We start from the raw sequence: 26,548 nt of genomic DNA on the forward strand, positions 1-26,548 counted from the left end.
AGTGGGAGGGGGGTTTTGATTACCAAGCCGACCTTCTTCCAACCCAATATATTGCAGTGCAATCCCTCAACACAATATATTGCCATGCAGTCCCTAAACACAGATTGCAAAGAAGATGCAAAAAATCCTGCAAAGTTGAGGCCAAGCCAAAGACAGCAAAACACTGCAGATTTCAAGTTCTGTAGAGCCCTTCGTGAGGCAAATATTATAACAATGGGGGGGAAATGCATTTCTCTTCCGTTTTTAAATTTTTGTAACGTTCACTTGTTGAAGGATTCTATAGAATTTGTCTTCTTTGGGTTGGCCTCAGCGAAAGGTATTCTGTGGTGCATAGCTTGGTTTCTTTTTCATTTTTCTGAATTTGCCATTGGATACAACTTTTTTTCTGAGTTGACATCAGTGCACTGCGAAGGGTCTGTTTAGGATTGCGCTGCCAGTTTCTTTGTTTTGCTTCTGTGTTAGCTGAAAACAAAAGGTCTTTCTTTCAAAGCTGTCCCATGGAGAATGGTTTATAACAATCAAATCAAGTGATGGTATGTGACAGAATCAAGGTTGTAGTATCCCCGGAGCCATGCAGAGAGTTTATAACAGCCTTGCAGTGTAGTCTCCCGCTTAGAATTTGGGGAATAATGGGAAAATAGCCTATTAATGATAACTCTTTAACATAGTCCACTATTGGTATTTATTTGTATCCCGTCCATCTTACTGAGACTCAACACAGGTTACACAGCGTAAACCAGCATTACCCAACAGGGAGCCCTCCATCCATAACATGAACAGGGGCAATGTGAAGGGAGGACCTGCGATTGGCTACCTTCACACAAATAGATGGGTGCATCCTGTTCTCCTTGTCGTCTTCTAGGTTGTGTTATTCTTCTTGTTTGTTTGTTTGTGCGTGTATGTGCAACTGCATTGCAAATGCCCTCCCACCACTTCAATTATAATGTCTTCTTTCCATTTCTCCCAACAAGGCTCGCTTGCGAATCGGCAAATTGCCACTACACTCCTTTATTTAAGTGAAGGAGTTCCATTCCCTTGAGGACCAGCGCTGGTCCTTTAATTTTTTATTTAATTTAAAATTAAATTAAACATTAATTAAACATTAAATTAAACATTTAATTAAATATTTAAAAATAAATAAATTTCAATTAAACAACGGGGACAACCCCATCTTCGAGCGCCTGCCATCAAACAGAAGGCCAGAAGAGTGCGTGGACCTTCTGTCACTCCCGTCTCTATGATGCGACTCTCGGGATCCATTTTGTCGCCCCCGAAGTGCGCGCTGACGTCACGACGTCGGCCGTAACGCCATTCCTCCAACGTCGTCTCCCGTTTTTTCTCCGTAGTAACCGTCTCTGTGTGTGGACGGCGGGGGAGAAACCCCTCACGACCACCTTCGGGAACCGAAGAGACGGTGAGTAAGGGGAGAAGGGAGCGAAGGCCGGAGGCGGGAGGCCGGGTCGCTGTTCCTCCGGGCGGCTGAGGGGGAAGGGGGCGGGGCTGCGGCCTGGAGAGGCCTTGGCGCCTCCTTCGATTAGTTCTGCCTTCCCGGGGGGTGGGGGCGGTCCTCTCCGCGGGGAGGGGGGTCCCCTGTGCAGGGCTGGTGGAAAAGGGGCGACTTGTTAGCAGAGGTGCGTCCCCGCCTTTTGCAGCCCAGACAGAAAGGGCGATCACCTACGCAGCCCCGTCCTTCTGCCCAAGGGTTTGCAAGGCAATTGATGAACGGAGGTAGTTTGCCATTGCGTGCTTCTGCATAGACTTCTCGGCGGTCTCGGGTCCAAGTACGGACTGGGTCTGATCCTGCTTAGCTTCCAAGATCCGATGAGATCAAAGTGATGCTCACCTAAGTCGATAGCAAATCTGGGCAGGGGCGGGGAAACTTACAAGGAAAGCCTCCCCCTGTGACTTCAGTGTCTGGGCAGGTACATGCTGGTGCAGGCTTTCCTTTAGGTAGGCTGGGGCCAAGCCGTTTAGGGCTTTGTAAGTGAACGCCAACACCTTGAATTGGGCCCAGAAGCAAATTGGAAGATTCGGAGGATATTGATTTGCAGAGTCGTCAGAAGCAACTTGACAGAATTTAGCACACACGGTGAAGCCCTGAGTTGGGTAGCCTGATTTCATCAGATTCTCAGAAACTATGGTTAGTATTTGGATGGGAGGGAGACCACCAAGGAAGTCTAGGGGTGCCAGGCTAAGGCAGACCATGCCATTCACCTGTGTTTGTCTCCATACTTATAGGGTCACCATAAACCAGCTGTGATTTGACAGCACTTTATACATACCCATGCCCAGTAAAGATAAGCTTGAGGCATCCAACCAAGTGGACATTGATTCTAAAAAAGAGCTTTCCGAACTTAAAAAAAAATATTTAAAGGGCCACTGGATTTCTGTTTAATTTTCTGCAAAACAGTTGCCTCGCTCTTGGGGGCGAGGGCAAGCCTACAGTTACTCCAGTTAAAATTCACAGTGTTCAGTGAGTTTAGATTGGAATGGTTGTGCATAAGCTAGAAAATCTGTTTGTCTTGGAAGGTGCTGCAGGACACCTGTTTGTAGATGGCATCGTCTAAAGCCCAGTTGACTAGGAGAAGGGGCAGTGGCTTCCAACCTGGCACCTGCACTTCCATCTCCTTTGTTCTGGCGCACTAGTGATTCTGTTGTGACCTTAATTCATCAAGGTGGATGACTCAGTACTGGTGAACAGCTGAGGACAATGGTGAGAACAAATTAGCCTGAGTGGGGGTGCATTGAATTCATTGGTGGAGGTGGGAATGGAAAACAGAACTTTCAGAAGTAAGTGTGGGATTTTTTTGCCTGTTGATCTACACTGGCTATATTTGTAAAATGGAGATAGTTTAACAAGCAGATAATGATATTCATAGGATTCCAGACTCTGGAAGGCACCAAGAAACCATTTATCTATGTATGTTTCTGCCCAACCACTGGCTTGAGACCAGTCTATGGAGTCCAGGCAACAAAATAGAGGTGCACTATGTAACAGTTTTGAGTGACTCAAACAAGGAAGCCCAGCTAGAGACCAGTGAACTCTACAAATATAAAAAGCAAGTTCTCTAGCCATTGGACCTGGGTGAGAAAGATCCTCACTGATGTCTCTGTTCAGCTAAAGAGTTCCACAGGTGGCCTTCAGAAAGCTGTCTTGTGTTCTTGGTTGATTTCTGCAGCAAGGGAGGTGGGATACAAATTAATGTGCTTCTTGATCTCAAATAATGATCACATCTTTATGTTTAAAGGAAGATGAATGATGGTAACACTTGTAAATAACTGGTAGTATGTGGGAGGTAAAATGTGATCATCTCATGTTTATTTACGCATCAAGGTATCTTGTTGCTTGTCTTCATTCCTCTTCTGCCTTCAGGTAGAGCTGCTGTTCCTTGTGTTCCTACCATGCAAGAGACAGGGTAATGTCTTTTGTCTTTCAGACTGTTTGCTGTTCATCTTGGGAGAACTTTGTAATCACAATCTCAACACACAAATTATTGTCATAGTCAACACTATCAAACCCTCCACTGAAAATATGGTATGCCAGAAATTTGGAGTGTGCACTTTGTAGAGCTCTGAATGTTTTAGATGTGAGAGTAGAAGCAAAGGTTAACTGTGAACAGAAGTAAAGGACTAAGACAGCAAGCCCTTAAGTTGTAGAAATTTCAAATTTGATTAGCTTCATATTCTCTTTATTATACAGTTAACTGAATTTTCAGAATAATGCCATGCAAATTATCATCTCCCCCACTTTTTAGAAGATTTTTGCATACTGTGGTTCTTTCATCTAGCTCTGAAATGGGTAAGAGGTTTTACAGCTAGCATACCTTTTCATCTTTGCCAGGCTGACGCCATGAACTGGAACAAAGGTGGCCCCGGCACCAAAAGGGGTTTTGGTTTCGGTGGCTTCGCAATATCGTCTGGAAAGAAGGAAGAGCCCAAACTCCCTCAACAGTCCCATAGTGCTTTTGGAGCCACTGGTTCTGCAGCTGGATTTGGGAAGAACACACCACCTCAGCTACCTTCTTTTTACAAAATTGGATCCAAGCGAGCAAACTTTGATGAGGAGAATGCGTAAGCTGCCCGCTTTTTTCTTTCATGGCTTTATTAGGTGTGCTTGCTCGTTTCCGCAAATTAAGCTGGTGTTCGTTGTTCCTTGCTCACTTTCTCGTGCGGTTTTCATTGTTTGTCACTTCTCAGCTCCTCAGTGCTTCTGACTGCTGAAGGAAGCAAGCCCTTTGACATCAACACAAAAGTCCTTCTGGCTACCACACGTAGGCCCTTTCCACACATGCAGGATAATGCACTTTCAATCCACTTTCAATGCACTTTGAAGCTGGATTTTACTGTGCGGAATAGCAAAATCCACTTTCAAACAATTGTGAAAGTGGATTGAATGTGCATTGTTCTGTATGTGCGGAAGGGGCCTTACTGACTATCCATTCCTGGAGTGTCTTGTTGGAATTCTTAGGTTTACCTTGTATCTCCCCAGCATGAGTTAAAGTTTGTACATGTGTGAGTGTGTGTGTGTGAGAGAGAGAGACTGTGCATGGCCCCAGAGCCCCCTAAACAATTCCTTTTAAAAAAATTCTTATGATTGGGCCTGTCACAATTTAAAATGTTATGTGTGTTTCTTTAAAATTAGAACAATGTTGTAGGAGAAAAGGGGTGGAGGGGCTGAGAAAGTGAGGTGAGAGGTTATCACTAAACAGTAACTGTGAAGAGTCTGGGTTAGAGAGAGAGAGACGTGTGTACTAAACTTACAGTGAGAAGGGGACTTGGGCCTCTTCCACACATGCAGAATAATGCACTTTCCCAGTGGTTTGCAAGCAGATTTTGCTATTCCACACAGCTGCAAAGTGCATTGAAAGTGGCTTGAAAGCACATCATTCTGCAGGTGCAGAAGAGGACTTGATTCTGTTAACAGCCTAGTGTTCTACTAAGTGTAGAACTGCCCAGAGAAATAGGTAGAGAATCAAATCCTAATATGGTCTCAGAGATGTAAAGGAGTGAGAGAGCGGATTGATGCAAAGTGAAAGTCATCTCAACAGAAATTGTTGCATCAGATAGTTTTATTTATTATAAATTATTTCTTGAAACCCTTAAGTTAAGGAGCATATATAAAGAAAAATTTAATTTGTTAAATTTAACCTGGAATCCCACAGGACCACATAGCCCTTCAAAACCACTTTAAAGGTCAAACACACTACTTTAGGAGGAAGTAAAAATTTAATTCCTGGTGGCAACGATATATAGATGTGGAAAGAAAGGAATAAACAAATATTATTTTGCCCCTATTATATTTATTTACAAACAAATAAGAGATTGGTCTTTGCAGTGCCTGTAATTAACAAATGTATTAGTAGAAGCTCAGGAAGTGGTGATTGTATTTACATGGCATGCTTCCCCCTCCACTTAGTTTGGCACATGCTAACTTGGTCCTTTGTATGTCTCAATTCACAGGTACTTTGAGGACGAAGAAGAAGATTCCAATAATGTTGATTTGCCATACATTCCTGCAGAGAACTCTCCCACTCGGCAGCAATTCCATTCCAAAACACCTGACTCAGACAGTGAGGATGACCCTTTGGAAGCGTTCATGGCTGAAGTCGAGGTGAGTTGCCATTTCTTTATAAGTTGCAGTCTGTTTCACTAGAAGCCTTAGGGCATTTTTTTTACTCTATTTTAAACTGTTTAAAGATCTGCCTTTAATCTTAGAACATCCAGATTACAGCATTCCAGTGAAGCTATAAAATCTAAATATTGCCATTAAGCAAAATTAAAGTCCAGGGCGAATATGTCTGAAACATATTGTGCAGGCTAGTTGGGCTACAAAAGTCTTTATAATACTTGCATTTCTTTGTTAGGGAATTGAACTATTGAGACCTCACCACAGAAAAGGCTTTGTGCATGTAATTAAACCTGGGTGGGAGGGAGGCAGGAAGCAGACTCTTAAAAACTATTTTCAGTAAATAGGAAGAGGGCTCAGTCTAGAACTACCACTGAACTGGGTTAAATTATGCACTGCAGAATGCTTCAAGTGATTGGGCAGGAATAAGTTACAAACGCAAGGAGCCAATAGTCTTGTTAACCAAACAAGTCATTTCCTGGCAACTGGACTCTGAATTTGTATTGTCGAAGCCTTTCACGGCCGGATTCAACTGGTGGTTGTGGATTTTCCGGGCTGTGTGGCCATGGTCTGGTAGATCTTTTTCCTGATGTTTCGCCTGCATCTGTGGCTGGCATCTTCAGAGGTGTCTCACAGAGAGAAGTCTGTTACACACTGTAATAGACTCACTGGACACAGTGTGTAACAGACTTCTCTCTGTGAGACACCTCTGAAGATGCCAGCCACAGATGCAGGCGAAACATCAGGAAAAAGATCTACCAGACCACGGCCATGCAGCCCGGAAAGCCTACAACAACCCGACTCTGAATTCTTTGTGCTGCTGCATTCTTTTGTGTGTAGCCATGAATTCCCGCGTAAGAAGACATGTTGGATCCTGTGACGCTTTTCTTTTGTTCCCCTTCAGGATCAGGCTGCTAGAGACATGAAGAGGCTAGAAGACAAAGACAAAGAAAGGAAAAATACAAAGTAAGTTTTTTTTCATATATCACATCCATGTTGAAATCCGAGAGTTGGAGAAGTGCATGGAATGATTCTACGTTATTTCCTCAGGGATCACATTTGAAGGTTTTTGCCATGCCAGCAACCCTGGGCCTTTTTGAACCTCCTTAAAGGCTGTGATCCGAATTCTGAGGGTTGATTTATGGGAGGGTGGTATATGAATGACTGTGCCTTGCAGCTGGAGGGCCCTGATTTGCTTAAGCTTCTGCAAACAGTTCATCCGTCATGCATGGGAGATGCAAAACAAATTTGTTCAATGTGGCCCTTGATAACTCAGCATGTCCTGGTGGGTTGGAATTCATGTGGACACCTCTTTGTCGCTACTGAATGTTGTTGATGTGGAGTCACATTGATGCCGGTCAGGTTGAATGTACGGAGTTGGGTATGTGGAACATTTGCAGGGAAGTTTTGTTTCTCTGCTTATTTTTCCAGGGGTATACGCGATGATATTGAAGAGGAAGATGACCAAGTGAGTTTCCTACGCAATCTTTTTATCTATTATGAAAAAAAAATTGCCAAATGCCTGCAATCACAAGTTTCTTAATAGTCGTTTGCAATCAATTGGAGATACTTGAAAGGATGCCTAATTGCATTGTTTGCTGGGAGGATTTTGTATCCGTGTGTCTGTCCTGTCTTAAGTGCAATGGATTATATAAATGGATTGCGGAAAATCCTTTGAGCTTGTGCTTCATCTCCATGTCAAAGGGATTATTGTTTTTTAACACCAGTGACACAAGCTTTATTTATGTTTAAATTTTTAAAAAATCGTGATTCAAATTCCAGAAACTCTAGCCCATTGATTCTCATTCTGTGTGAGCCACTTCTGTGACCGTAGCTCTTTCCGATTGACACCTACTGGTCACAGAAGAATGATTTTGTCTAAAAAATACATAAATCATACATATCCTTTTATTGGCATGAACATTGATCATAGAGCTACAGCACTAAATACAGTAAACCGAACAGTCAATAAACTAATTTAAAATCATCAGTGATCTCAGATAGAAATTTTGCAACTAACTCAGAATAATCCGCATCTGAATTGTCCAGGAGAAATTTTAACTTATGTTCACCTGCTAAACCATCACGTTGCTCAAGGAGTTGTGCCCAGTATTTTGTCCTTGTGTGCTACTTTTTTGCGCAGTAGAACAAAGTGTGTGCTAACGTTTCTACTTGCCCAGTATCACAAGGACAAAATCTTTCAGATTTGGGAATTTTATGATGTCTGCCAACTAATAAGGTGTTAAACTTTGCCATGATAAGGGCGTGTTTCAATCTAGGGACAATCATATATCGAAGATATTGAGACATTCATCCTTTACCTCCAACTATAAGATGATTTACTGGAGAGCAGGTCTTGTTTGCAGCCATTGTAGATTTTTTGATAATCCCCTTCCAGAATGATTTTGTCGATCCTTTGTATAAGTATGATTGGAGCATTCATTTCACTTCTGGGTCAAAGACACAGCAGATGACCCACATACTTCTATGGAAGTTAACTGTTGTATCTTTGTAGGAGCCCCTGTTCTAACCTCCAGTCAGCATTTGGCATTCTGAGAAAAGTGACAGAAGCACTGGGGGAAGGCCTCTGAGGGTGGATCATTGTTACTCATGCCAATTCCAAAAATAAACTCTTGCGGGCATAAGTATGAAGTGCATGCCCAGTTTTAATTCAGACAAAGGGTGCCTCAGCTATCGGAATCTTCTGCAACACTGTTCTAGCTCAACTAAAGTGATATGGTTAAAGTGGAATAATTTTTGAGTCTGAGCACAAGGCTGCTGTTTGGGATCCTTGATAATAAGGAGCCAGAACACATCACTTCTCTCTTGGTAGAAATTAATACTAACTTGGAGAGGGGCACGTTTACTTAATCTGGTGAGTGTCCATCACGCCAGGCTGAGGAAGAGGACTGAAGAGGAAGCTCGCTTAAATTTACAGCACAGCAACATCTTCCCACCAATTGAAGTCCTGAATTAATTGGTGGGTGGAATTGATTGTGCCTTCCTGCCCTCCTTTGTCTTCGCCCTTGACTTCTTTTCCCTGCCACCACTGCAGAAAATTGAACGCATCATGAAAAACGTGTTGTTTGCCGACTTAATACACACAAACCTGCATCTCACGCTGTCTTTTTAAAAACCCTTGCTGGATTGTCAGACAGCCCTTGCATAAAGAAGAATGTCAGTTTCTAAAAACTGCTTCAGTTATCTATCATTTAATCAGCTATGTTGGAAAAACCCCAACAAAGATGCCTGATTTTGAGAATCGACTGGGAGAGAGGCAGTTCCTTCACATAGAATCATAGAGTTGGAAGAGACCCGAAGGGCCATCAAGTCCAACCCCCTGCCATGCGGGAACACATAATCGAAGCACTCCTGACAGATGGCCATTCAGCCTCTCTTTAAAACCTCCAGAGAAGGAGACTCCGCACTCAGAGGTAGTGCATTCCACAGCAGTAACATCCCTTACTGTCATGTAGGGTTTCCTGATGTTTAGGTGGAATTTTTTCTTTCCCCTTGAATCCATTACTCCTGGTCTCTGGAGCAGCAGAAAACACAGTGACAGTCTAAAATGGAATTCTAACGAAGAGGGAAAGTATTCAGTATTTCTTCTCTTCAAGTTTAAGAATATGTTCTATTCCTTTTGTCGGTAATACATTAACATTATTTCCAAAAACCTTTTAAGAAGCACACAATTAAGAGAGTTGTGTTTGAATGTTCCTGTTACCTGACGTAGATACTTCCACCTCATGGAACGGAAGCTTCCAGGATTTCAGAGGAAAACTCCAATCTTGTTCAAAGATCCACAGTTTTCCATCAGTGTTTCTTGATGTAATTGTTTATGGAAAGCTCATGACCTTCTGTTTCAAAAGATTTTGTTCATGAATGACACTTCCTTGGACCTGAAGCAAAGCAACTAGAGTAGGGGTGGCCAACCTATGGTGCTCCAGATGTTCATGGACGACAATTCCCATCAGCCCCTGCCACCATGGCTAATTGGCCATACTGGTAGGGGCTGATGGAAATTGTAGTCCATGAACATCTGTAGCACCATAGGTTGGCCATTCCTGAACTAGAGCGATACGTTTTGTTGGCTCAGTATAAGATGGCATAGGAATATACAAGACTTTTGAGTTTCACAGAATTTTTTCCCAGGCCACATCATAGTAGAACTGAGAGATGCGATTAGAGCACTAAAGGTTAGCACTTTTTACCATTGGTTCTCTGGTGTTGCATAAACAGGTACTTTACCTTGTCCCTTAATCGGATTCCCGTTTAGATTTAGAAGAGGAGTGGGGAAAGCTCTTTCTGTAACGTGCTTTGTAGTCTAAGGATACAGGAATGATGATTGGGAACAAATAGGAGTTAAAAGATGGGGAGCGAACGAGGTCACAGAAGTTATCGCTCTGCATACTGTATGGGCCACAAACAACTAACAATATCAGTGTTAGTTGTTTTGTGGCCCATAGAAAGAACCCCCAGCTCCCTTCCAGTTTCAGAAATTATTTCTGGCCTTGAAGTGATTTTTAGTTGCCAGGTGCCCAAACAAAAAGTTGAAAGCCAGACAAAGCTTATTGTAAAGCAAAGGGAATACATCTGGGTACGGGCAGAGTATTTTTTTTTCTCTGCTGATCATTTCACTGATATTGGGGGTTAGTAGAAAGAGTTTCCAGGGCAGTGGTAGTAATGTACTAGCAGGCTTCAGCTTCAACAAGATAGCCTCATCGCAGCGCTGGTGAATTTTTTTTTTTGAGATGCTACCTCAATATTTTGGATGTCCTGAAATTTCCAGTTTACCATTTGACCCAAGCTATAGCAAGCGACAGGTCTTTAATACAGGTCATCTAAAGCATTACGCCAGCATTGCTGAACAGGAAATGTTAAAAGTTGAAATATTTGTCCTTTGTAGGTAAGTCTTCAAACGAGCAGTGCTCTAAATGTGTCTAGCAGTTCAGAAAAAAAACTCCTTGTATGCAGTTATACTGCTGTGTTTTGCTGCAGGAGGCTTACTTCCGTTATATGGCAGAAAACCCCAATGCTGGTGTGGTTCCAGAAGAGGAGGAGGATAACCTGGAGTATGACAGCGATGGAAATCCAATTGCTCCATCCAAAAAAATAATTGACCCCCTTCCTCCAATTGATCATTCAGAGGTGAGAGAGTGTTATCCAACACACTGGGGTGCTAAAGTTGGAAAGCAACACACGTAAACACATATATGTGAACGGGGCTTTATGGCATGACTGCTCACAGCTTTTCACAGCCAAACTGATCACTCAGCTCTCCCATAGAAGCTGCGCACCTGTCGACAAATATTGCCTGAACAGGAACGTTCACAAACATTCCATGACATTAAAACCGCTCAAGTAGAGGTAGCAGACAATTTTTCACCTGCAAGGTAATGCATTTGACTAACTCCTTTTGGCCGGCAGATTGAATACCCACCGTTTGAGAAGAACTTCTATGAGGAGCATGAAGAAATCACCAGCCTTACTCCACAGCAAGTGGTGGAGCTTCGCCATAAGCTAAACCTCCGGGTAAGGCAAAGCACTGCTCTGGGGCGACCTCGTTCAGACTTGTGAGTGGTGACTGTGTGCGTGATACACGAGGTGCAGAAATGCACCATTCCTGTCCAGTGTGCTTGTTTTGGGGTGTGTATGGGGGGGCGTTTCCTTGTTAGCTGCCTTGAGAGCAGGGCAAGTTACAATATTGTTTAAATAACAAAACGCAATCATCCGTAACTGGACTTCATTAAAACTCATCCCAGCATACAGGCCCAGACACTTCTCTTACATGAGAACAGTCCAGACAGTCAACAGAATGTAATATCTTTTAAAGTAGTAATGTTTTATAAGCATTCCTTAAGCCCATCATTAGCGCACTGCCTCTAACCGACCGTTTCAGAAGGGTGGTGCAGCTATAGAAAATAACTAGCTGCAAATAAGAGGACGGTAAGAAAAGAGTGTTGAGCTGACCTTGGAGCAAGAATCCCACATTGCTGAGGCCGTGGATGTGAAAGGGTGATGGTCACCACTGCAAAACAGCTGCAGGGGGTGGGGCAAGGCCCATTTAATAGCAGCTGCAGTTAGAGGCAGGGCCAGCCGCAACATGCTGGGAGGCCTGGTGACACTTGGGAGATCATAAGCATTTTACTGTCGCTTAGTGTTCCTTGCCGACACAAAGACTCCTGCATTCAGGAGGCAGAAGAAGGTTGGAATTGGCTCTATGGCAGGGGTGGCCAACCTATGGCACTCCAGATGTTCATGGACTGCAATTCCCATCAGCCACTGTCAAAATGGCCAATTGGCCATGCTGGCAGGGGCTGATGGGAATTGCAGTCCATGAACATCTGGAGTGCCATAGGTTGGCCACCCCTGCTCTATGGCCCCTCCCGCACATGCAGAATAACGCACTTTCAATGAATTTTGCAGCTGGATTTTACTGTGCTGAGTGGCAAAATCCACTTGCAAACAATCGTGAAAGTGGATTCAAAGTGCATTATTTTGCAAGTGCGGAAGGGGCCTTTGTTTTGCAAAAGAGAAGCTTTTTGGTTTCAGTTTCTAAAGGGAAGGAATTGGGGGCAGTGGAGTGAGGGTGTCTGTTCAGGAAGAAAACACGAGGGAAAGAATGGTTGCCATGAGCAGATTTGACTCCCCTTTCCCCCCTCACGGGTTCTATAATATCTTGTAGGTGTGGTAAATAATCATCTCTCCCCAAAGGAGCAAAGTATTCAAGCCTTTGTGCTTAACTCTTTATGACTTTTCATAGGTCTCTGGAGCAGCTCCGCCAAGACCAGGAAGCAGTTTTGCCCATTTTGGTTTCGATGAACAACTCATGCACCAGATCAGGAAATCGGAGTACACGCAGCCTACTCCTATTCAGTGCCAAGTGAGTCCTGTGCAGATCTGTAGGGCACTAAAACAGAAATCCCAGAGTGTAAACTGTTGTCTTCCATTCCTTTGAGAAGTCTATGGCATACAGTACAATACCTCCCAACATAACCATACAGTCCGTTAACTTGGCTAACAGGTGTGTGTATTAAGTGCTGTCAAGTCGTTCCTTGCTCATGGATGAGCGACCTCCAGAATGTTCTTTCATTAATACTGGGGGCCGTGGCTTCCTTTATTGTCAGGGCATCTCATGTTTGGTCCTTTTCTATTCCTTCTGCCTTCAATTTTCATGATAATTGTCTCTTGTTGTGATGTGACCAAAGTATGATAGCTTCAGTTCAGTCATTTGAACTTCTAGGAAGATTTTTGACCTATCACTTTGACCTATCACTTGTCTCTTTGGTGGTCCATGGTATCTGTAAAACTCCCGTGCAATAGAATCAGTGCTGATGATCAAGGGCAATGTTGGTCACTCTGGAGCTCATAGATGGCCACTTTTGCAGTTACTGTCAACCACATTTACTTCCAACCTTGGCATGATGCCTGCACCTCCCAGCTTACCTGTTGCTCTTGTGGCTGATGTTTCAAGGTGGGAAACACCTGCAAACCACAAACTCCACCAGCAAAAGCTTTGCCCGCTGTCCTGAGACCAGGGCCAGTCCCTCATTTTGGAACAGTGCACAGAAGACCTACAGGTGGTATATCAGAAATCCATATGTCACTCCCAAGCCACTATCACTGACTGAAGTAAGTGCCTTCCTGCCCTGCTGTTAGTGGCGTCCAGTTGGCCACTGTGGGGAACTTGATAGACTATCGATCTATTCCAGCATTATTTCTGTTGGGTTCTTTGTTTAGCAGTATAACACGTCATACAGAGGACCTCCAAATATCTGTCTTTTTTTAACCACTTCCCCTTCTGCACAATTTCATCCCAGTTGAATCTCTCCCAATGAAACCTTGAGACGCAGGCTTCGTGCAATATCTGACTTGGGACAGCCATTTTGTCCTAACAGTAGTAGACACCTTTGACCCAGCCACTTATAAATTTAGTTACCTTGACATTTGCAAGCGGTGTAACTCCTCCTGTGACTGTTACAAAAGAGGTGTCGACAAATGTCTTCTATTTAAATACAGGACTTCCCTAGGGAGATACGATGCAGATGTCATTGATCGTCTCCCAAGTTCAGTGTCACCTCTTGCATTTTGGAAAGGTGCTGGGTTTAAAATAGGTTCCAGGTGGTTATTTTTCTTGTCCCCCTTTAGGGTGTTCCAGTAGCACTGAGTGGCAGAGACATGATAGGCATAGCGAAGACCGGCAGCGGGAAGACGGCAGCTTTCATTTGGCCCATGTTGGTTCATATCATGGATCAGAAGGAGCTGGAACCAGGAGATGGCCCCATCGCAGTGATTGTCTGTCCGACGAGAGAACTGTGCCAGCAGGTAGATGTGTCTCTGGAGCTTGTTGAAAGGCTGATGGATTAGTAAACACTGTCCTGGAACGGGGATAGACATCACCAAGGGTTCTGCTATGGTTTGCCGTTGGAGAAATTTTTTCTTGCTGCTAGGGAAGGCTCCCTGTGTGGGAGAAAAGCGTCTCTGTTATTGTAAGGGTGGATCATTGTTGTGAGTTTTCTGGGCTGTTCGGCCGTGACCTCATAGTTTTTAGCTCCTAACATTTCACCCACATCTGCAGCTGGCATCTGAGGCACGTCACGAGAAGAGAGAAACACATCTCGCCATGCCATGCCTCTGAGGATGCCAGCCACAGATGTGGGCAGAACGTTAAGAGCCCCACAGCCTGCCAAAACCCCAGCAGCCAGTTCATTCTTGCCATGAAAGCCTGTGACAATATTCCTCCTAGATAAATGGCTGGGGAAGATGTATACATTTTGCAGTTCCGTCCGTTGCTTTCTTACTTTCTTCATTACTATCCTCTCAATGTTTCGTGTGCACTTGTCTTCTGCTAGATCCATGCCGAATGCAAGCGCTTTGGGAAAGCCTACAACCTGCGCTCTGTAGCAGTCTATGGCGGAGGAAGCATGTGGGAGCAAGCGAAGGCGTTGCAAGAAGGAGCAGAGATAGTGGTCTGCACCCCAGTGAGTGCTTGTCTGGGCGGCTTGCTGCCACGGGGGGTTTGGAAGGCTCAGCTTTGGGTCTGCAAAGGGAGCAGAGCTTTCTTGAATTAGTTGAACTGGTGTAAAGTCTCCAGTGGGAGAGAAATGGGGCCTTAGATCAGTGGTTCTCAACCTGGGGGTCGGGACCCCTTTGGGGGTCGAACGACCCTTTCACAGGGGTTGCCTAAGACTCTCTGCATCAGTGTTCCCATCTGTAAAATGGATAAATGTTAGGGTTGGGGGTCACCACAACATGAGGAACTGTATTAAAGGGTTGAGAACCACTGCCTTAGAACCATTAGGAAAGTTGAGAACCACTGCCTTAGATCTTCGGGAATCAGTTGCTCCTGAGGGGCTTGCCAAGATGTTTAAACAATTAAACAATCTTCCCTCAAGTGCTGCCTTCAAAAATTTTTGTTTCCTTGGCTGGCTGGTATTCGACTTTCTCCTTATAAAACTGTCAGGCAAGGATCATACTAGTCATGCTCAGAAAGGAGCTCCAATAGGAAGCATCAGAAGGGGAAATGGAATAATTATTACTCTTGTTTCCTGTTTCAGCTGCGAAGTAGAAATTTCTGTGATATGGTTTAATACTTTTGATACTAACAAGCTTGCTGTGTTTCAGGGACGGCTGATTGATCACGTGAAGAAGAAAGCTACCAACCTCCAGAGGGTCACTTACCTTGTGTTTGATGAAGCCGACAGAATGTTTGACATGGGTTTCGGTAGGTTTTGGCTGGTCTGTGTTCGCATCTTCGCCAAGACTGCAGTGCAGTTTGGCAGACCCATGAGGATGTCTTCCTCAGCTGTGTGCTCAGCAAAGATTTATTTCAGTGGTGGGGAAAAAAATGAAAGTCCTTGGATATGGAATATAACAACTAGGAAGGGGGGAAAAGTGATTTGACCAATTGAAGAGTAATGAAAGTTTGGGAAGTCAGGTGGAGAAATGTTGAGAAGTCAAGAATAATGGTGTACAAATATGCACACCCTGTGGCGATCTCTGTGGTTAGCTGTGAGTGGTTCTCCTGGTCTCTGGGTGGGCCCATGAAAGGTTGGCCTCTGGTGGCCAGTTCAGAACTCAAAGTTTCAAGCCCAACTCCCTTCCAAAGGAGTTGGGCTCCTATTCATGCTCAAGGAAGCATTTGTGGCCAAGGGGAGGGTTATTTGAGTGACTAGCGCTTTCTAATTTGCTTAACATTCTTCAGATAAAGGTGGAGCATAGTAGTTGCAGCAGAGTTGGCATGGAGCCCTGACTCTGCAGCTACATCTTGTCTGTCCATAGCTGGCGCGACAGACAGAGAGAACTGATGCCATCTTGTACAGTTGTCCGTCTCTTGGTTATGATAGAAATTGGCCAAGGGCGAAGCTTGTGTGTGAAAGCTCACAACTCCAGATTGATTCCTGATTTGTTTTTAGTGGATTAATCATGGGAGGGTGTTAATTGACCTCTTTCGATGTGCTTCCATACTGCTAAAACTCAATATTAGGTGGCTTCCAAGGAAGAGCGCGGTGTGTTGCTCACCAGAAAGAAAGGTTTTTTTTTCTGGCGTATGACATTAAAATATTCCTTGTAATAGTCACCTGCTGGAACTCGTCTCTTCTAAATACAGTCTTTTCAAAATCCAAATTCTCTGGATACAGCTTAGTTGCCCCCTTCCATGAGCTGCAGTTCCTGGTGTTCCGAAATAGCATAGCGGCTCATGCTGACAGCTAGCTTTGTCTACCAAATTTCACATGGTGAACATAAAGCTAGAGTATCTAAGTAGTAGTTTGTAGGTGTGGCTTGCCCTTAATGTCAAGCCACTAGTGAAACAGGGAGCAAATATTTATCTGTCGTGAAAGGTTCTAGCTTTGTAATCTCCCGATTAACACCCTTTTTATAATGTATACAAAAGATGTTTGCAGGAGTTAGAATCTTACCTTTTTAAACACCTTGAGCCCAAATAGCTCTGAATTCAAAAATTCCTGAAGTTGAGTTTGGAGATGGTTCTGCATTTTATGTGCATTATCTCAGAATATATCAAGTTTTGCATCAGCTACATGCCATGCTCAATTTAGCTGGTCGGTTGCTTAGAAATCTCAACGAGGCTGCATTTTGTGTACATCAGAGCAAACAGGACCTTCACTGGAACTCTCTTCTTTTCATTTAGAATACCAAGTCCGCTCAGTCGCCAGCCACGTGCGTCCCGAAAGGCAGAGTGAGTGCGGGGTCCTTATTGTGGAATAATTTGAAATACGCCATTCATGAGACATCTGTCGAGATGTCTGTTACTGGGAGGAGATGCTTGCTTTTCCTCCTCAGGTCCGAGGTCTTCCCCAAACCCAGAACTTTTTTCTGTGCCTAGAAGTTAAGTTGGATATGAAACACATTTGCTCTGCTTTGCCTAATTCTCCTCTCCTCCAGGACTGACCGTTTCCCAGGCCTTGCCATGTCAGTTCATGTAGAGGCAGCTGGTAGTCCCACCAGCCGTTGGCTCTTCATTTCCCCTTCCTCTCGCATTCCTTTGGGCTTTCCCCCCATTCCTAGCCCTTCTCCATCCTCATATTATTGACCTTTTTTGCAGCCAAGTCACATCTGACTTATGGCAACCCTTGGTGGGGTTTTCAAGGCAAGAGATGTTCAGAGGTGGTTTGCCACTGCCTGCCTCTGTGTCACACCCCTTGGTATTCCTTGGGGGTCCCCCATCCAAATACTTGGCAGGGGCAAGGCTGAGAGTGTATGACTGGCCCCAGGTTGCTCAACAAGGTTCCATGGCAGAGCGAAAACTTGTACCTGGGTTTCCCAGAGCCTAGTCCAACACCTTAACCACTTAACAAAGAGCAGCAGTGGCCTAGTGGTTAAGAGCAGGTGTACTCTAATCTGGAGGAACTGGGTTTGATTCCCTGCTCTGCCACTTGAGCTGTGGAAGTCTATCTGGTGAACTAGATTAGCTTGTGCACTCCAACACATACCAGCTGGGTGATCTTGGGCAAGTCACAGTTCTTCTGAGCTCTCTCAGCCCCACCTACCTCACAGGGTGTTTGTTGTGAGTGGGGAAGGAAAAGGAGTTTGTAAGCTCCTTTGAGTCTCCTTGCAGGAGAGAAAGGGGGGATATAAATCTAACTTTCTTCTTCACTATACCATATTGATACCTGAATAGTAAAACGAGTCCTGTGGTAGCTACAGTGCCTAGTAGCTCCATGATTCCTGGCAGATCAGCAGCAGCATCATTAATTTATTACAGTCAACAACCAGTTCAAATAAACAATAATCTATATTGCAGTCATTTATCTGTATCAACAGAAGTACAACATATACAAGAAATTAAGACAGTAGCATCGGGAAGAATGCTTCCTAAAAAATCCTATTAAAAATTCCGTCTTTCCTGGCAGATCACATTCCTTCGGCCAGCAGGTCAGGCTAACCTCTCCCCACAGCTTCCTGCAATGCTTGGGCTGGAAGGAAACTAGTTTTCTGTCCCCGCTTGAGCAAACCTAATCATCTTATAGTGGGATCACACACTGCCAACTTTGCAGCTTGTTTTGTTGGTGAGCTGCAATGGAGATTGTTTGAGAAGTCACATTTTGACCTTAGATGCTGCACTTTATGCTAGCTGGAAGCATTTTTTTTCCTGGCAGTGAGACACATAGTTGAGAGCAGGCTCTTATCCCTGACTATGTGTAGAATGTCACATGTCTCATTTCTGGGGGTTTTGCTTCGGGATCATCCTGTGACTTCCAGCATCACCCCCTTCCTGTGTAAACTAAGCACGGCTTTCCCGGTCCCGCAGCTTTGTTGTTCAGTGCAACTTTTCGGAAGAAGATTGAGAGACTCGCCCGAGACATTCTGATTGATCCGATTCGTGTGGTACAAGGAGACATTGGAGAGGTAATATTTCTTCACGCAACGCGTGATTGGTGTTTGGAATATGGTGCCGCAGGTGGTGGCGATAGCCACTAACCCGGATAGCTTTAAAAGGGGCTTGGACAGATTTATGGAGGAGAAGTCGATCTATGGCTACCAATCTTGATCCTCCTTGATCTGAGACTGCAAATGCCTTAGCAGACCAGGTGCTCGGGAGCAGCAGCCGCAGAAGGCCGTTGCTTTCACATCCTGCATGTGAGCTCCCAAAGGCATCTGGTGGGCCACTGCGAGTAGCAGAGTGCTGGACTAGATGGACACTGGTCTGATCCAGCAGGCTTTTATGTTCTTAACATTTCCAGTTCCCTTCCTGGAAATCATGTTTTGAAAGAACTGAATATAGAATCATAGAGTTGGAAGAGTCCCCAAGGGTGATCAAGTCCAACCCCCTGCAATGCAGGGACACACAACCAAAGCACCCTGTCAGATGGCCATTGAGCCTCTCTTTAAATATAGAGGGCTTTCTGGGGGTGCATTTCTGCCAGGCTCTTTTGGGTAAAGGCATTTGCACTGTATTGCTGATTTCTGACTTGCTTTCCTCGTTTCCCATTCGTCTTCACACCCCGCCCCCCCCCCCCCCCCATCTAAACAGGCAAATGAAGATATCACTCAAATTGTGGAGATCCTCTCCTCAGGCCCCAACAAGTGGAACTGGCTGACCAGCCGCCTTGTAGAATTCACCTCTTCGGGGAGCGTCCTGCTGTTTGTGACCAAGAAGGCAAATGCTGAGGAACTGGCTAATAACCTCAGGCAAGAAGGGCACAGCTTGGGGCTGCTGCACGGTGATATGGACCAGAGCGAAAGGAACAAGGTCATCTCAGATTTCAAGAAGAGTGCCTTCCCAGTTCTGGTTGCGACGGATGTGGCAGGTAAGGGCACAGGAGCAGGTTAGTTTTAAAGGCCCAGGAGCCTTGTTGAATCTAGACACCCCTGCCTTTCCTCATTTTCTGGCTTTCACCAGTCTTCCAACCTGTCTTTCTTCCCTTAAGTGTCCATGCGTGACAGAAAATGAGCTGGCATCTGTTTAGGGCAGGGATCCCCAATATGAGAAGAAGAATTTGGATTTATATCTCCCCTTTCTCTCCTGTAAGGAGTCTCCAGGTGGCTTACAAGCTCCTTTCCCTTCCTCTTCCCACAACAGACACCTTGTGAGGTAGGAGGGGCTGAGAGAATTCAGGGAGAACTGTGACTAGCCCAAGGTTACCCAGCAGGAATGTAGGAGTGTGGAAATGCATCTGGTTGACCAGATAAGCCTCTGCCTCTCAGGTGGAAGAGTAGGGAATCAAACCCAGTTCTCCAGATTAGAGTCCCCCTGCTCTTAACCACTACACCACACTGGCTCTCATACCCATTATGCCCATCAAGTGTTTTTAGGGAGTCAGTAGGACTTGGTCGGACTTTGCTCAGGAAGGCATCTGATTGACTTGATGTTTCTGTGATTTCTAATCAAAAGTGCAGATCACTAGCTGGTTTGGATTGAAAGTTTCTTGGGGATGAAATGATTTTCTGTCAGCTGCTAACTGAAGTTTTCCTAAATGGGAGGTGACCAGAGAAGAGGCCCAAGTAGACTTGGCTCAGCCTAGGGGGTGGAGAGGCAACGCAAGCAGGGCGGAGACTTGCAATGGTTGATTTTAGACTTTCCCCCCCTCTGTTCCATGCTCCAGCTCGCGGTCTTGATATTCCCTCCATTAAGACTGTGATCAACTACGACGTGGCCCGTGATATTGACACCCACACCCACCGAATTGGTCGCACGGGAAGAGCAGGGGAGAAGGGCGTGGCTTATACTTTGCTGACTCCCAAGGACAGCAACTTTGCCGGAGACCTCGTTCGGAACTTGGAAGGCGCCAACCAAAACGTTTCCAAAGAACTCTTGGACTTAGCCATGCAGGTAAAGCAGGCGTGCATTCAGAAGCACCTTTGTCTTTTCCTTGCCTGAAACATGCCTTGTGGATTTGAAAGTGAGCTACCTGAAATGGGTGGGTAGATACTCCTTTTTCAGAGTTGTGCTTGGTGTTTTCACAGCATGTTTTTTTCTATGCTTGAGCCATGGAGCAGTCTACTGAAGAGTACCTGGAGTCCAGTTTTTCATTCTGCCGTAGCCAATCAGTAGATTGGGTCTAACCAGGTCTTCCCCTGGTTAAAAAAAGGAGAAGGGAGTCCCTTGTGACTATCCAAAAAGGTTGTCATGGGACTATCATCATCATCATCAATTTAATTTGTACCCCACCCTATCCCCAAAGGGCTCAGGCAGGCTAACAACATAAATAAAATACATTATAACATTATGACTCGTGAATACATAAGACTAAAATAAAGTCACATTTCAGATGGCGACTTAACACTACAAACCTAACAATATACTAATAGTCATAACAGCAGCACTATATTAATATACAACAACATACATTAAACTAGATCTAGACTATCAAATACATTAACAAATACAAGGACAAAAGCCATGTGGAATGGGTGCTGCAGAAAAGATGGGTAAGATTGAGTGAAAAAGCTGGCTGGATCCAGCCCACGGTTTTTTGAGGATAGTCTAAAGTGGATTCCGCATAGGCCAGAAACAGCAGTGTGAAAGCAGTGTAAACAGTGTAAACTGTTTTTGACCCATTCGGAATCTGCTTAAGGGATATTGAATTTGAATCGGAGTGGTCTGTGTTCTCTTGTGGATTCATCTCTACCACAGGCTCATTTTGTCGTAGTCAAGTTGCACTCAGCCTGACTTTTCTCCAGTTTGAGTTAGTGCTTCTAGTCTGATCCTCACAGTTAGGTTCTGAGGCATATTCTCAAAAGGCGCTTCAAGTCCAGAGTTTCCTCCTTGCAAATATGTGAGAGGCTTTCCCTCCCCTCCTACATGTTCAAAACAAATTAACCTTGGTTAGATTTTTTGTCTATTGCTTCTGCGGGGAACCTACAATGTAGAATTGTGATGAATTTTCCAGACTCTCATATTGTTCACTTTTGAGAGACAGGGCATGGGCATTGCTTCTGCATTACTATCCTGAATTCAGTAGCCTCGAGGGGCCATAATGATGTACCGCTTGCATCTAACAAACATCTCCCAGATATCACAGTACTAAAATCAGGGGGCATGCATTGAAAATGCTGGGAGGAAGAATTAGGACTAATAAAAGGAAGCATTTCTTCATGCAATGCGTGATTGGTGTTTGGAATATGCTGCCACAGGAGGTGGTGATGGCCACTAACCTGGATAGCTTTCAAAGGGGCTTGGACAGATTTATGGAGGAGAAGTCGATCTATGGCTACCAATCTTGATCCTCCTTGATCTGAGACTGCAAATGCCTTAGACCAGGTGCTCGGGAGCAGCAGCAGCAGGCCATTGCTTTCACATGCTGCATGTGAGCTCCCAAAGGCATCTGGTGGGCCACTGTGAGTAGCAGTGTGGTGGACTAGATGGACTCTGGTCTGATCCAGCAGGCTCTTTCTTATGTTCTTATCTCTTTTTCACTCATGTTGCTGTCCTTTTTCTTCTGAAAGAATGCTTGGTTCCGAAAATCCCGTTTCAAAGGAGGGAAGGGCAAGAAGCTCAACATTGGCGGCGGCGGCCTGGGGTACCGTGAACGCCCTGGCCTGGGTTCTGATGGTTCTGTAAGTACAACCGAGTAACCGTCCCTGATTCAGCCACTTGGGTTGTAGACAGACAAGGCTAACTTACAGCATCTTTGCATTGCAGGACCGCGGGAGTAACAGCGTGATGAGTAATTACGAGGCATATAAACCTTCAACAGGAGCAATGGGAGACAGGCTTTCTGCAATGAAGGCAGCATTTCAGGTAGGACTGACTAGCTGCCCTAGTACCAATCGCTGCCATGTAATGGTAAGATTTATTTCTTACTGTGATATGCCAGCCATAGATGTGGGCAGACGGTTGGGAGCAAAAACTACCAAACCATGGCCACACAGCCTGGGAAACCCACCACAGCCAATAGCCAGTGTTGTGAGTTGACCAGTTTGACCTTGGAGAAGTTTGACCCACAGGAAATGTGGCAATTAGAGAGGAACTCCTTGAGCTGTGGGGCACACCCCCAGCTAGCATGGTGTAGTGTTTAAGAGCCGGTGGACCCTAATCTGGAGAACCAGTTTTGACTCCTCCATGTGAGCAGTAGACTCTTATCTGGTGGACTGGGTTTGTTTCTCTGCTCCTTCTCATGAAGCCTGAGGGGTGACCTTGGGCTAGTCACAGTTCTGTAGAACTCTCTCAGCCCCACCTGCCTCACAAGATGTCTGCGGTGGGGAGAGGAAGGGAAAAGGAGTTTGTAAGTTGCTGTGAGACTCCTTACGGGAGAGAAGGACGTGGTACAAATCCAAGCTCTTCTACTGATAGCATCTAATGCCCCTGAAGCAGAGAAAACAGAAAAAGTGGCACGTACTGTGTGGGTTTTTTTTAATAGTGTTTTTTTTTCTTTTTCCTTCCTGTAGTCCCAATATAAGAGTCACTTTGTTGCTGCCAGCTTCAGTAACCAGAAGTCCGGCACCTCTTCTGCAGGTGCCAGCGGCTGGACCAGCGCCGGCAGCTTGAACTCCGTGCCAACAAATTCCGCCCAGAATTTCCTGGCAAAATCCGACAACCCCATGAGCGCACCAAAAGGGCTCCCAGGCTTCGTGAGCTCCGGAACCCTGAACAGCATCCCTCCGTTCCCAGGCCCTGGCATTCAAGGGTTCAACAGTGCGAATCCCAGCAACAGCGCCCGGGAAGGTAGCACTGGAAGCCGCGAACGATACAGTGACAACCGGGGCAGTGGTCGCCACAGTGACGGCCAGCGCCACGGCGATGGCAGCGGTCGCCACGGCGACGGCCAGCGCCATGGAGATGGCTATCGCCATGGAGAGAACCGCCACGGGGACAGCTATCGTCATAGCGAAAGCCGACATTCTGGTGGTGGAAGCAGCAGCCGCCATGGGGACAGCCGGAATAATGGGGACAGCCGGAACAGCAGCGAAAACAGGAACAGCGAGAACAGGAACAACGAGAGCAGGAAGGATGGCAACAGTGAGAGCAGGAAGGACGGCAACAGCGAGAGCAGGAAGGACGGCAACAACGAGAACAGGAAGGACGACAACAATGAGAACAGGAAAGACGGCAGCAGCAGGGACAACAGCAAGATAGATGGTTTTGCTGTTCCTGAACCCCCAAAGCGCAAGAAGAGTCGATGGGATAGCTAAGGCCACGTAGCAACAGCGCCTCCAGGAGGAGGCTCGGTCACCCACAAGCAGTCACTGAGAAGGATAATAGTGGACAAGAACGTTCCCTAGCCAAGCCTTGGCTGGTGCATCCGTAGACAGCTTCACTTTAATGGCACGTAGGTGTTGTGCTTTGGTCAAAAAGGAAAAGCGTCCCCTCTCACGGGACTTCTCCATTCTCTGCCTTTCAACGTCCGTCCAGCTGAGGGGCTCGGCTAGCGAGAACGATAAGTTTTGGTTGGGATGTTTTTGTTTTGCGTTTGTGCTTGGTGTCCAGAAAGAGGCTCAGGCTGGGTAGAATCCCCCTCTCCCCCCCCCCCAAAATCAGTGTGGACTTCAACTAACCCAGCCTGCCTAGTCTTTACAACCATCACCATTGTGCTCCTAACCAGGGGTGTCCAACTCTGGCCCTCCAGATGTTCGTTCCAGATGTCCACGGAGCACGGCTCCCTTCAGCCCCTACCTGGCAGGGGCCAGTGTGAATCGTAGCCCATGAACATCTGGAGGGCCAGAGTTGGAGACCCTGCCAAATCGTTTTCAGCTGGTCATACTAGCCGGCAGTGTCCAGATCCGCTTGCCCTGTTCATATTAACGTAGCCTGTGTGCAGCTGCACTGCATGCACAGCATCACAAGAGAATGGGTTGACTAGGAATGGGCTGTAACCCTTTCAACAACAAAAAACTTAAGTAGAATTGTAATTTCGTCTGCTGTGTACTGGACCGTCTTTGTTTTAGAATGCTCCATTGGGGTCCTAGTGCCAGCCTAGGACGGTACCAGGACCTAAGCAGAGCGTTGTTAAACACAGACGGTGTAGCACATGGCGGACCAAGTTGCAATTCTACTTAGTTCTTTCTGTTGAAAAGGGTAAATCCCACACAGCAAACGTGTAGGTGAAACGATGATCCCTGGGTGGGCAGTTGATAATCAAGCGGTCCCTTCTACACAGAACCTACGGTCCTGTGTCAGAAACAACATGACTTTTTGTGGCTCAAGTCACACCTTCAGAGAATCTTTTGACCCTTTCCATTTGATGTGTCATCCCCCCACTTACTGGCTCCCGTCTTTTATTAAGATTTGTGAGCAGGGGCTGTGGCTTGAATCCCACACGTGTCTGTAGTCCACACCTAAGACAGAGAAGCATCGCAGCATATCAAATCACCCCCTCTGTCCCCTGCTGCTCGGTATGCTTGACATTTTATTCCAAGGAGCGGAGGAGAGAGATGCAGGGAACATTTTAAGCAGCATACCCTGCAGCGCTCATTTCTTCCTCCGTACTCACTCCAGCTGAGATAAGGAACTTGGAAGCAGCTATCGTCGAGTTGGTAACATGGCATATACCAGTAGCAGGCGGGATATAAAACTAATAAAATAAATAATAAAACAAATAAATTTGCCCTCCCCTTCTGTCATAGTCCCTTGCCTGCTGTTTTTCATAGGAGATATTTTTAGGGGCAGAATGGCAACATTCCCGCGTATCCAATCTGAATTGTCATACAATATATCCTCTCCCATCATCCTATATTTCTATGTGGCTATAGAACATCTTGAATTCCGTGCAGCAAAAGCTGCTCACCATACAGGGGTCTGCAACCTGTGTCTCTCCAGATGTTAATGGACTACAATTCCCGTCAGCCATCACAGGATTTGTAGTCCATGAACATCTGGAGAGCCGCAGGTTGCAGACCCTGCTAGCGGAATCTGGTCGCTTCTGCCTCCCGGGGATGGTCTAGTTTCAAGGCTTAACGCTGCCCTGAATAAACATTTTGGGAACAGAAGCTCTGTTAAAACTGGGAAACTGATGAAGATAAGGCAGGCGAGGCAAGTCGGGGAAAGGCTCTCCAGTAGACGAGTGATACAAAAATGGATTTTTACACAGCAGGCTTTCCATTTGTGTAGATTGGTTTGTAAATGATCTAGATTTTTAAAATGGTCTCCCCACCCCAACCCCGGTTAACACAAACTTGGGGAGAGAGTCCTTTCGTATACCGTATCAAGTTGTAACGATTTGGCAGGCAGATCCCGGGAGTTTTTCAAGCTTTGTAAGTTTGGGAAGATTTCAGAAGAATAGTGTACCTGGAGAAGCTAAAAATGGGACCTGTTTGAAACAGAACGTGGTGCTTGTTCTGAAACGGCTCTCACAAGCACCTGGGAAGAAGCAGCAAATGTGAAAATATCTCACCTTTTTTTTTTAAACTGTGTTCCTGGGCTCTCTAATTCCGTTCCTTTCCTTTCTTTTTTTTGTTTTTGCCAGCGTGGTAGGATAATCTTGTTTGCTGAAAATAGTTCTGTTGTAGCCTCTCATTTATACGAACTTTTCTGAAGCCGTGTCAGGATCTTGTGACATGCTGTTCCCTTTAGTTTCTGCTTGCTCTTCTAGTAAATGTTTTTATTACTAGGACAGTTTTGCTGACGTGTGCCTGTTATTTTGTCTTGTATCACTTACTCACGAGCAAGGTCAGGCTGCAGTAATTCTAAGGCACAGGTGTCAAACTCGCAGCCCTCCAGATGTTATGGACTACAGTTCCCATCATCCCTTGCCAGCATGAGCTGGCAGGGAATGATGGGGACTGTAGTCCATAACATTTGGAGGGGCGTGAGTTTGACACCTATGTTCTAAGGAGTGGTTTGCAGGTTGGCTAAAGATTGTGAGCTCAGTAGCGCCGCGCCAAGGGGGGGGGCGGGCACACGCCATTGTGGAGGTGTGATGAGGGCATTCTGGGGGCGTGGTGGGGATAGACAGGGGAGTGGCAGGGGCACAATTCCCCTCGCTCCGCCCCTGTGTGAGCATCTTTGCCTTTCCTTACAATACA

At 45.6% G+C, this 26,548-nt stretch overlaps 1 protein-coding gene across 5 annotated transcripts; it reads left to right on the forward strand.

Moving 5' to 3' along the window:
* Positions 1-1,286: 1,286 nt before the first annotated feature.
* On the forward strand, positions 1,287-26,136 carry DDX42 (DEAD-box helicase 42). Of its 5 annotated transcripts, XM_048517124.1 has the most exons (21): positions 1,287-1,414; positions 2,530-2,713; positions 3,438-3,535; positions 3,842-4,071; positions 5,461-5,611; positions 6,531-6,592; positions 7,058-7,094; positions 10,625-10,774; positions 11,054-11,158; positions 12,390-12,509; positions 13,775-13,951; positions 14,479-14,607; positions 15,251-15,350; positions 16,776-16,823; positions 18,396-18,493; positions 19,119-19,395; positions 20,191-20,417; positions 22,034-22,144; positions 22,230-22,328; positions 22,976-24,131; positions 24,252-26,136. In XM_048517124.1, the coding sequence occupies exons 3-20, from the start codon at positions 3,533-3,535 to the stop codon at positions 23,717-23,719; spliced, it is 2,868 nt and encodes a 955-aa protein (XP_048373081.1). In that variant the 5' UTR covers positions 1,287-1,414; positions 2,530-2,713; positions 3,438-3,532; the 3' UTR covers positions 23,720-24,131; positions 24,252-26,136. The 5 variants fall into 5 exon arrangements, with proteins under 5 accessions (XP_048373081.1, XP_048373083.1, XP_048373084.1 ...); XM_048517126.1 differs by having other exon boundaries at positions 22,976-26,136; XM_048517127.1 differs by lacking the exon at positions 3,438-3,535.
* Positions 26,137-26,548: the final 412 nt, after the last annotated feature.

Source organism: Sphaerodactylus townsendi, linkage group LG15 (assembly GCF_021028975.2).
Source record: "Sphaerodactylus townsendi isolate TG3544 linkage group LG15, MPM_Stown_v2.3, whole genome shotgun sequence".
In the NCBI taxonomy this organism is placed as follows: domain Eukaryota; kingdom Metazoa; phylum Chordata; class Lepidosauria; order Squamata; family Sphaerodactylidae; genus Sphaerodactylus; species Sphaerodactylus townsendi.

Bases quoted from the DNA above. Each gene is read 5' to 3' on its own strand.
- DDX42 (XM_048517126.1), top strand. The intron at 10,775-11,053 runs GTGAGAGAGTGT...TTTGGCCGGCAG, and splicing joins CTCCAATTGATCATTCAGAG to ATTGAATACCCACCGTTTGA. The intron at 20,418-22,033 runs GTAAAGCAGGCG...TTCTTCTGAAAG, and splicing joins TCTTGGACTTAGCCATGCAG to AATGCTTGGTTCCGAAAATC.